The 10,205-nt window shown below is 62.6% G+C and overlaps 1 protein-coding gene across 1 annotated transcript in view; it reads right to left on the bottom strand.

Annotated features, from left to right (window-relative positions):
* Nucleotides 1-202: 202 nt before the first annotated feature.
* Nucleotides 203-10,205, bottom strand: part of CCDC85C (coiled-coil domain containing 85C) — a 73,934-nt gene continuing 63,931 nt past the window's right edge. Inside the window, exons 3-6 of the mRNA XM_044231628.1 lie at nt 8,493-8,600; nt 5,139-5,234; nt 4,243-4,341; nt 203-3,558 (exon numbers count right to left, since the gene is read on the bottom strand). Of these exons, the coding sequence (XP_044087563.1) occupies nt 3,469-3,558; nt 4,243-4,341; nt 5,139-5,234; nt 8,493-8,600 (393 nt within the window). The 3' untranslated portion in view covers nt 203-3,468. The remainder of the gene's footprint in view (nt 3,559-4,242; nt 4,342-5,138; nt 5,235-8,492; nt 8,601-10,205) is intronic.

Genomic DNA, 10,205 nt, shown 5'->3' with positions numbered 1-10,205 from the left:
GTTCCGAACCAGCATGGAGCTCTCACATGCACCCATGCAGATGGGCTCCTGGGTCCCACGGGGGCTCGGATTGGAAATTTCTTTCCACTCACACCATCTGAGTGGCCGTCTGCAGAACCCCCATGCCCAAGGTGCTCCCCAGGGCTGTGGCCCTCTACCCAGCGGCTCCCCAACCCGAGAAAAGCACTGCGCACCCACCACAGAGGCTTACAAAGAGCCTTTATTTATCTAGCGCAAAGTATACACTATCACAATCTTCTGTTACTCCTTTTACTAAAATAGTTCAAATCAGTGTTTTTACCACACTATCAAAAGTTCTAGCGCTTTTTCTCTCCCCAAATCAAAGTGGTTCAGTGGAAGGTAGAAATGGGCACAGGGGTCTACAGCTCCCAGCTCCACCCGGAGCCGGGCGAGGGGCCGGCCCCGGTTCTCACGGCGGGCACCCACCACAGAAAACAGCATGGCTGATGGCCCGGGGCCGGGAACCAGACGTTCCAGCCTGATTCCAGAAAGCAGCACAAATACCCCCCCACCCACCCACAGTATGAAAAATATACACCTCTACGGCTCCGCCCATGCATTGCGCTTGTTTCCTTAAAAAAAAAAAAAAAAAAATCAGTAGTATGTATTTTGTTTCTTCTCAAGTTTCCAAGAAAAAAAAAAAAAAATGAAAGGTCACTTTTTCTGTTTAAACACTGATGTGTAGCTAATAACTTTTGGATAAAAATGTGCCACCCTAAAAAAATGTGCTCAGCAGATTCTGATCCCAGGAAGGGCTTGGCCACCTGGGGCGAGGCTGGAAGGGTGACATCCATCACAGTGGGAACTGAAGCCCCAGTCCAGATGTCACACGGGGCTTCAAGATCTAGAATCAGAGTATGAAACGTCAAGGGACCTTTATGAAAGGGCACCGAGTTCAGCAACCCCCGTCCCCCACCATGAGCTTCTACAGCTAAGGCTCCAGAGGGGAGATCACCCCACATCACCTGATGCATGTCCGAGCTGCTGGCAGGGCTGGGACTCATGCTTGCCTGGCCCCTGGCTGTCCCCGCAGTGAGGCTCCTCTGATCCCCTCCAGCCTGTGGGCTCCCACTGCATCCACCCAACCCCTGCCCTGTGGGGCCAGGCAGAAGTGCTGCTGGCTTTTTTTTTTTTTTTAACAGCTTATTACATCAGATGACTGTCACAGGTACAGTTCTGTCCTTGAAAGCCATCCCCATGCACTTGGCTCAGGAACACGAGCAGTGGTGGGAAGGAGAGGTCTGCGCCCGGCTCTGTTGCCTGTGTGGCACACAGGAGGATCCAGGCAGAAACGCCCCACCTGACCCCCAGGTACCCCACAACATGATGGACAGGGTCACCTTCCTGAGGCGGGAACGGTCCCTTCGAAGCTGTTCTCTGGGCCAGTGTGCAGGAGACCTGCAGACACCAGGGCCCTGACTTATTGCTTATGTTCAGTGGTGGCCAGGCCGGCCTGATCCAGACATGACAAATGGGCTCCCGGATGTGGGTTCCCCCCAAAATGGACCCACCCCCCACCTCGGGCTGCTCTGTGGTTCTTTGGACTCCCAAGATCCAGAGGGGAGCCTCTGTGCCCCAGCTCACTGCCCACTAGGGCAAGAACTACTTGGTACCATGACCAAGGATGTTCCCTAGCTTTCGATGCACACCCTAGTGAGAGGGCACTCACCACCTGACCTGCGGGCAAGCTCCCTTCAGGGAGAGCCCAGAGCTCCCTGTAACACCCAGGGCAAAAGGAACGTGCCTGTTGCTGTCACTACACCCACTTAGCACTCCCTGGGCACAAGGAGGGCTATAAGCCTTTCCCCTGAGAGTGTACAACTCCCACCCCGGGCGCCGATGGCCGACAGGCGGTGGGAATGGCGCAAAGTCCCCCCTGGGGCTCTAGGAACAGGGTGGCCTTCCCCATCCCCTCGCCTGGCCCCCGTCCCTCGTGCGGGCCTGGATGAGGCCTGCCCGCTGCAAAAGTGGCCTCCTGCGCTCTTCGAGGCTTGAGGCATGGAGCCAAGCCCCACCAGCCAGTGGAGGTGGCGGCAGCGAGCAGCTGTCACGGCCGGTGCCCCCCGCCACTTCCCAGCATCTGTGAGCTCGGAGTAACGTGCCCCGACCACCCACCCTCTGGGCCTCACCTTCCTCAGCAATTTCAACATTTCTCTGTCTCATCTGTATTTGTATATGGTCATTCACACGGAAGGTCTCGTTTGAACCCGAGCCCCACGAAGAGGGCCTGAGGCTGTCCCTTCCCAGTGGAGGACACTGAGGCTCAGAGAGGGGAGGTGGCAGCACCTGTGAAGAGGCAGCAAGGCAGTGGACCCCACTTGGTCCCCGGCTCCGTCCGGCCCAGCCAGCAGCGGCTTCTGCAGCAGGGGGAGCGCCCGGGCGTGCGGGCCACGACGGAGGCCCGGGCTGAACCCAGCCGGTGGCCTCGGGTGGTGAGCGTGGCCCAAAGAACCTGAGACCTCGTCTTCCCACCAGGGGCCTGGAGAAGCTGAGTGACTTGCTGAAGGTCACACAGCCAGTTAAAGCCAGAGCCAGGTCGGGCTCCTTCCAGAGAGGGCAGAAGTCCTCCACCGGCCAGCCCATGCAGCTCCGTCCACAGTGACCCCGGCTGGGGCCGGGCTCTGGGGGATACCAGAGGCCCAGCTCGGCCCGGTGCCGCCCACCTAGAGAGAGAGCGTGGGGCTCGGCCCAGAGACTCTCCACACAGCCTCCTAGCTCCCGGGCCCATCATGTGAAACCACAGAGATGGAGAGGCCTCGGGTCCTGGGCAGGAGGGACCCAAAAAGCTAGGGCATGACCTGCCCCGGGGTGGGAGGGGAGACTCTGCAGCGAGTGATGTGTTCGGGGCTGGGGGAAGCACCCTGAAACCAAGCAGCAGCTTGCAGCAGGGAGCTGGGCGCGGGGCGGGGCGGGGGGGCAGCCGTGCCAAAGGAAGGGCCTCAGGGCCTCCAGCCGGCCACAGACACCATGCGCTTCCCTGTCCACGAGCGGACGCGGGCTCAGTGAGCTGGGGTTCAGGCCGCAGACGGGGGAGAAGGGGTGCCCCTTGTGTCAGGTCCAGCTGCCGGTGGCCTCTGTCCAGTGTGGGCAGCAGCCAGCGGGTAGAAGGCTCGATGAGGTGCCCCTCGGCCAAAGCCGGGCCCAGCCTGGGATGATGCCAGGCCCTGAGTCCCCACACAGCCTTCAGCCTCCCGGCAGCGGGGCCCCAGAGCAGGGACGAGGCTGTTTGGGCCACTCTGCCATGGGGCATGGCCGCAGCCTCTCGTCTTCGTGTGCTGGTGCGTGAGGAGGGAGACGGAGGCCCGGCTGTCAGCGTGCTGGACCCACAGGAGCCGGGGCACGGCGGGCAGTGTCCTATGTACAATTCACCACAGGAAACAAACACGGGGGCCTGCAACTCATCCTGGGTGCCCTGCAGGGCCAGTCCACGTCCACAGAGAAGCAGCCCTACAAAGGCCCCTTGAACTGGTTCCCAGACAGGTGCTGCCGGATGGAGGGCTTGGAGCTAGCCGCGTCCCCTAGTTTTCGCCAGACCACCTGTGGATGGGGCGAGCTGTGAGTGCAGAGCCCACCTGCTGACCCGGGCCCCCACACTGCCTCGGGCCCCTCAAAATCACCCAAAAAGTCCCCACAGCCGTGGGGCCCAGAGGGGAAACTGAGGCCACGTGAGGTCCAGAGAAGCAGGAGGCAGCAGAGGAGGTGAGTACAGAACACCTGGCCACAGGTAAGGCCCAGGTTCTGCCCCTGCTGCCTCCTAAAACGGTCCAGAGATGACACACCGGAGCCAGGCAGGTCAGGGCTGAGCTCTCTGTTCTGGGCAGCCACAGAAACAGTCCAGCTTCCAGAAGCAAATGCGGCCCGAGCCTTGCAGGCCCTCAGAGCAGAGGGTCCTGCCCACACCTCTGGTCTGAACACCACCTGTGCGGCCAGCAGGCACTGGGGGCCACTGGGGGCCACGGGATAGGACATGCAGGGTGAACGGACCCAGTCTGAGGGGGCTGGGGGCGGAGCTCCGGAAACGGACAGGCCTGGAGAGGTCAGGGCCCCCGCTCTCAGGGGGAAGTGGGACAGGCAGTGGGGGGAGGACTGGCCAGGGCTGTCCAGGCTCCGGTGCCCTCCCCCAGGCCTCCAGGTCACTCCGGGACCCGCCCTGCTCACAGCCCCGCCCCCTGGGCCCCAGACCCCAGACCCCCACCACCAGGCCCTGGGGAAGTGTCTCACGTTGCACATCTCACGGACAATGGCCTTCTCCTTCTCACTCAGGTCCTCCTCACAGCTGTCCTGGAGCTGCCGGTCCAGGTTCTCGTGCACCTCCAGGACCTGCGGGGAACCGGCCCCAGGGTCAGGGGGAAGGCTGCCCACGGACGCCAAGGATCCCGAGCCACTGGGTCCCAGCCAGCATGAGGGGCATGGAGAGACCCATTGCGGGGGGCGGGGGGGCCTTCCTCCCTCACCCTAGCGACCCTCCCCCAAGGTAACATCACGGCTGGGGGTGAAGCTGAAGCCGGGTCCCCGGGGAGCAGGGAGGACAGGCTGGGGGGGGGGGAACTACCCTCAGACAGGAGCGCTCATGCCAACCGAGGACCCCCAGCAAGCACCCACTTGCACACACAGGGTGAGTGTGTGTGTATGTGTCCCAGTCACTGCCCGCACCAGTTTAAGAATGCTGTTATCTGTGCAGACAGGCCTGCACACCCGGGGCACCCCGGTGGGTGTGGCCCAGTGAGCCAGCACCCCCCCCCGCCCGGGAGCTGTACCTGCAAGCGAGGACGGGCCTCGGAGGCCGGAGCCTGGTCCCACCCCAGCCCTGCCCCCACCTCTCTGACTTAGAGGGGGTGCCCGCCCTCCCCTACCTGGCCCAAGTACATTTCCCGTCACTGGGATGGCAGATGGGTAACAACCTACTGCCAACCGACACCTCCAACTCCCACCCCAAGGTGTTCCCGGCTCAGGGCCCCGCCCCACCGCCCCGCTGCTCCGCCACGCGCGGACTCAGAGCACGTGCGGCCGTGGAAGGTCCGGGGTCCGCACTGTACCAGGGACCTGGGCACCACCCCCCCACCCCCGCCCCCCGGGGAGCAGCTTCGGGGCGTGGGCGGGCGGGGCCTGGCCCTCACCTTCATGGCGTGCACAACAGCCTCGGGCTTCTGTCCCGCAGAGCTGTAGCCGGCGGAGGGGGGCGAGGACAGCTCAGGTACCGTGCAAGCTGGGCCCTGTGGGGAGGAATCGCGGGGCTTAGCTGGTCCCCAGCGGCTCCCCCCGACTAACGCAGGAGAAGCTGGGGGCCGAGCGCTGCTGGTGAGGAGACGGGGTGCGGGGCCCAGGCCGGGGCAGAGGACAGGGGCCGCCCCAAACCCCACCACAACTCGGAGGCTCCTCTCCGCAGCCCACGTGCAGGGTCTGTTCTCTGTTTCCCAGAGGAAGTGAGGGCAGCTCAGAGAAGGGCGGGGACTGGCAAAGATCTCCCAGCAAACCCCAGGGCTTGCCCCCTTCCCCCAACACCAGGTGAGTGGGCTAGAGTCCCCCTCCGCGGGGACACTCTTCTAGCCCTGAGCCCTGCCTCCCAGCCCGGAGCTTCCGGGCCCGTCTGGCCACCTGAGGTGTGCCACCAAATTCAGCAAGCATTTTTTTTAAAATAAAAAAAAATAATGACTGCGTTTATTTATTTGAGAGAGAGAGAGAGCAGAGAGCATAAGCGGTGGGAGGAGAGGGGCAGAGGGAGAAGCAGGTTCCTTGCTGAGCAGGGCGCCCGAGGGGGGACTCGATCCCAGGACCCTGGAATCCCAACCTGAGCCGAAGGCAGATACTTAACCTACTCAACCACCCAGGCGCCCCTCAGCAAGCACTTCAGATGGCAACCCGGCGCCCAGCTCCCCACAGCCCGGGGAGCAGGGGACAAGGCCAGGTGAAGAGGGGAGTCAGCCTTCTGGAGTCAGGCCCACCTGTGTCAGAGGCTGCGTGTCTGCCCAGGGCCCCCAGCTGCTTTTCAATGGAATTACTGGACGCGTTGGTGTGCCTCAAGCTGTAGGGGGACCCCCGACTTCGGGCCCCAGTGAAGGAGGACTGGAGGATGGAGCTCCCTGGGGCCAACACAAGCCGGGAGGTCAGAAGACCCGGGAGTGGGTCTAACGGGAGCCAGCAAGTGCCACACAGAAAGCGGCAAGTGCCCTGGGAAGCGTGGGTGCAAGCAGCCGGGGAGAGGCTGGGGAGCCGGGGTGCCCTGCACATCCATCCCTCCTCTGAGTCTCAGTTTCTTTCTCAGTCACTGGACCCCAAGGACCAGGTGGACTTGGTGAGCTGGTTTCTGGGGCCATCACCCAGGGAGCCTGCCCGGCCCGGCCATGCTGTGTGGGCTTGGGCAAGGCTCTGAAGTAGGGCCCAACCCACTCCGTGCCTCCGTTTCCTCATCTGGATAATGGAAAGGGTTCCGGTGTCCCAGGTTGTGTGCAGAGCTCCGGCACGCTGTCCGATGGGTGCAAAACACACACACACACACACACACACACACACACACACGTGCACGCACACGCCTGCCCGAAAGCAGGTGCACAGTCTTGAGGCAAAGGCTGGGCGCCCTCCACCGTTGGCCAGGAGGGGGCGACAGCCACACGCGCTCAGCCCTGGAAGGTACCAAGATGCCTGGCCCCTGGCACCTCCGGCCTCTGTCCCATCTGTGAGTAGGGTTCCCTGAACCGCCTGCTCCCTCTGTAAGGGCACCGGGGGCTGCTTCCCAGAGCAAAGGCAGGAAGGAAGCCAGGAGTGGCCCGGAAAGCCTTTCCCTGACCCGCCTCACCAGGCTGCCAATGAGCACGTGGCTGCAGGTCCTGTCCACGAAGCCCACGCCGGACGGTAACGGGTCAGAGGTAAACGCCATGGGGCTGGAGCTTGCAGGGGGCGCTCCCCACAGACAGCTTCTCCCAAAGGCCTCTCCAGCTACGACGGGAGGGCCAGCCCGGCGACACCTCCCACTTTCTCGGCACCCACCCCCCCACCCGAGAAACCCCCTGATTTGCTACCTTCCTGCACCCCCGTGTGACAGATGAGGGCAGGACCATGGGTCTGACAGAAGGCTCACAGCAGGGCTCAAACGGGGTCTGGGGTTCCAGAGCTGGTGGCCAAAGTGGGGAGCCGAGTGTGTCCCCAAGAGAACAGAAGCCACACGACCACACGACCGCTCGTCCAGAGCATTCACAACAGTGCTCCCCATCCACGAAGCGTGGACACCGCCCAGATGGCCAGCCGCTGAGCGGGGTGGGGGAGGGGGTGCCTGCCCCCATGGAATATCGCTCGACAACACAAAGGTAGGAGGTTGGAGCCCACAGCATCGCCTCCAAAACACAGCACCCTGCGGATGTGGCCAGTCACAGAGGGTGGCCTGTTACAGGGCTCTGTTGCTAAGAAATGTCGAGAATGGGCAAGTCTGCAGAGGCAGGAGCACACCAGTGGTCACCCCGCCAAGGCAGGGGAGAGTGGGGAGGGGTGGCTAAAGGGGGCAGAGTTCCTCTATAGGGTAAGGAGATGTTCTATTGTGATAACTACAGCAATCTGCAAATATGCTAAAAACCAGTTAAGTGAGTCCTCAAAAATAAAGTCAACTGACAGGGCGCCTGGGTGGCTCAGTAGGTTAGGCGTCTGCCTTCAGCTCAGGTCATGATCCCAGAGTCCTGGGATCAACCCCTGCACTGGGCTCCTTGCGGGAAGCCTGCTTCTCCTTCTCCCACTGCCTACCGCTCGCCCAGCTTGTGTTCCCTCTCTTGCTGTCTCTCTGTCAAAATAAATAAATTTTAAAATGTTTCAAAAATAAATAAATAAAGTCAACTGACTCGAAAAGAAAAACGGCAGACGACCAGTCTCCCCCCAGGGACTGTCAACAGCCTTGACCCTGCTCCCGGCAGACTGGTACTCAGCCCCCTTCCGCGGCCAGCTCCTTCCACGGGGCCTGGAGTCCCAGGGCCTGCTGGACCCTGCCCCACGGCACCCTGGCCAGTGACCCCCATCAGGGAAAAGCTCGGGGGCCCTGGGCAGACACGCAGCCTCTGACTCAAGTGGGCAGGGAGTAGGGAAAGTAGACAGAGACAGAGGTAGGGAGGGCGGGGACAGCCAGCCTGGTGAAGAAAGGGGGTCCAGGTCCCTCCCTACAGGGTCACCCGTTTCACCATGGGATCCTCTGACCTGTGGGCTATCTGTCCCCCAACTCCCAGGACCTGCAGGTAACCTCACAGAAGACACACCAGGTGCAGGAGATCTGGGCCCCCAGCAGCGTCAGGCATGGAGGGTCCCTCCAGGACCCAGCAAGGGCTTGCTGCCCTAGCAGCTCCCCAAGAGCGTTCCTATAGAACCTCCGGGCCTCCCCTGGCCCCGGCAGGTCATGAGATGGGCTGAGCCTCACCCCTGCCCTACAATGTGGACCAAGGATCCTGGAGGTACGGGGTCCCCAAGTGAGGGGTGTGGCCCTAGGGAGGGGCTCTTACGTTCTGCAGGGAGTCCTGGTAGGAGGGCGGGAGGCTTGCCAGCTGGGACTCCGAGTGGTACGGGGAGAAGCCTTTCCGCAGCGTCCGGAACTCTCCAGGGCCTGCCTGCTGCGAGGGAAGGGGGACAGGTTAGAGGTGAGTGGCTGTGCTGAGGGGGCCAAGGGCCATGCCCTGTCCGGACATGGTCAGCTGCTCCTGCCTGTCCCTCCCCCAGCACCGGCAGTGGGCTACACCCTCCCTCCCCTCTCCCTGCCCCATCGGCCCTCATGGCCACCACGTGCTTGTGCCACAAGGCCAGAGGACTTCAAGCTGCCCCCCAGTGCATGCTTTATCAACATTTCTCGAACAGAGGAAACGAATAAATGAGTATGGCCTCCCACGCCCGCCCTCCTTCCTCTGCTCCAGCATCCTGCACTGGGGCCCCCCCGCGCCTGGCCTGCAGAACACTCCCTCCAGCCCCAGGGGGTGCTCCCACCTCTCACAGGTGAGTCTGTCCCTGTGAGGTGCTCAGGCTGCCCTCAGCCTCTGCCATCAGACAGGAGCTCCCAAATGTGAGCCCTGTGTCCTCCCCTCCATGTCCACAAGAACCAGTGCCTGCTTAGGAAGGGGGGAGGGGGGGCTGCAGGAGGGACGGAAGGCAGGATTGCACAAACATCTATTTGGCCACAGGGGATTTCCCTCAGGGCAAAGCAAATGCCCCCAGAAGCTGGAGGCCGGGATCGGCAGAGGGAGGGGACCCAGGGGTCACGCTTAATCCGACACAGGCCCTCTGAGAAGGAGCCATGATGGCCTCTCGGGCCCTCCGCTTCACTCAGAGCCCAGGGGGCGTTTCTGGCCCAGACATCCTTTTCTACTTCAAAGGATCAGAGGGCATGCTGGGGGGCAGACAAAACACACAGAAGGTCCTGGAAGTCCCTAAACAAAGCCTGGAGGGCAGGGGTGGGTGGTGAGCAGGAGAGCTCAGCAGCCACGCCCGGGGGGGGGGGGGTCCCTTCCTCCTACACACCAGCCGACCAGCCGCCTGCACGCCCCGCACTCCCCGCCGGCCGGGAGGGATGCGCGCACAGCCTGCTCCCCTCCGGCCAACTGCCAACTGCCGGACCCAGACCCACGTCTCACGAGTCTCCAGCCTCACTGACTCCCTGCGATCTGCTCTCCTGTTCCCATCAGACCCAGGCCCGACCCCTTGGTCCCAGGGGCCAGGTCAGAGAGCACAGAGCAGCACCCTGTAAGGGTCTGGGGGACCAGAGTAAAAATGCAAGGCAGGCAGGTGCGTGGAGGCTTCCCGAGCAAACACCCAACAGCAGATCCAAGCCCTCACCGCCGGCTCTCCACCCCCACCCAGGCACCCTGGCCAGAGCGGAAGGATTCCCATGGCCTCCAGGAGAACCTGAGTGTGAACAATGGTCACCAAGAGGCACAAGACAGAAGTGGAGATGCCCCCTCCAAGGATGGCCCCTGAAGTGTGGCAGGGTATCCCCAGGAACCCTTGATCTGTGATTGCCCCCCACCCCCGGATTACGGCCTCTAACCAGAGCCATGTTAGTCCTCCCTGTCCCAGCCAGAGGTCCGACCTAGCAGCGCCCCGTCACCAGGCACCAGAAAGAGGCCACAGTGCTGACCGTCACTGCCCACCCTGGGGGACTCCTCTGCCCATCAGAGCACCTGTGCCTCCCTGACTCGCCCACCGTGGGCAGGGGCGTCAACCCAGCT

Source organism: Neovison vison, chromosome 13 (assembly GCF_020171115.1).
Source record: "Neovison vison isolate M4711 chromosome 13, ASM_NN_V1, whole genome shotgun sequence".
In the NCBI taxonomy this organism is placed as follows: domain Eukaryota; kingdom Metazoa; phylum Chordata; class Mammalia; order Carnivora; family Mustelidae; genus Neogale; species Neogale vison.
The sequence above is the reverse complement of the archived record's forward strand: the minus strand, read 5'-3'. Positions and strand labels throughout refer to the sequence as shown.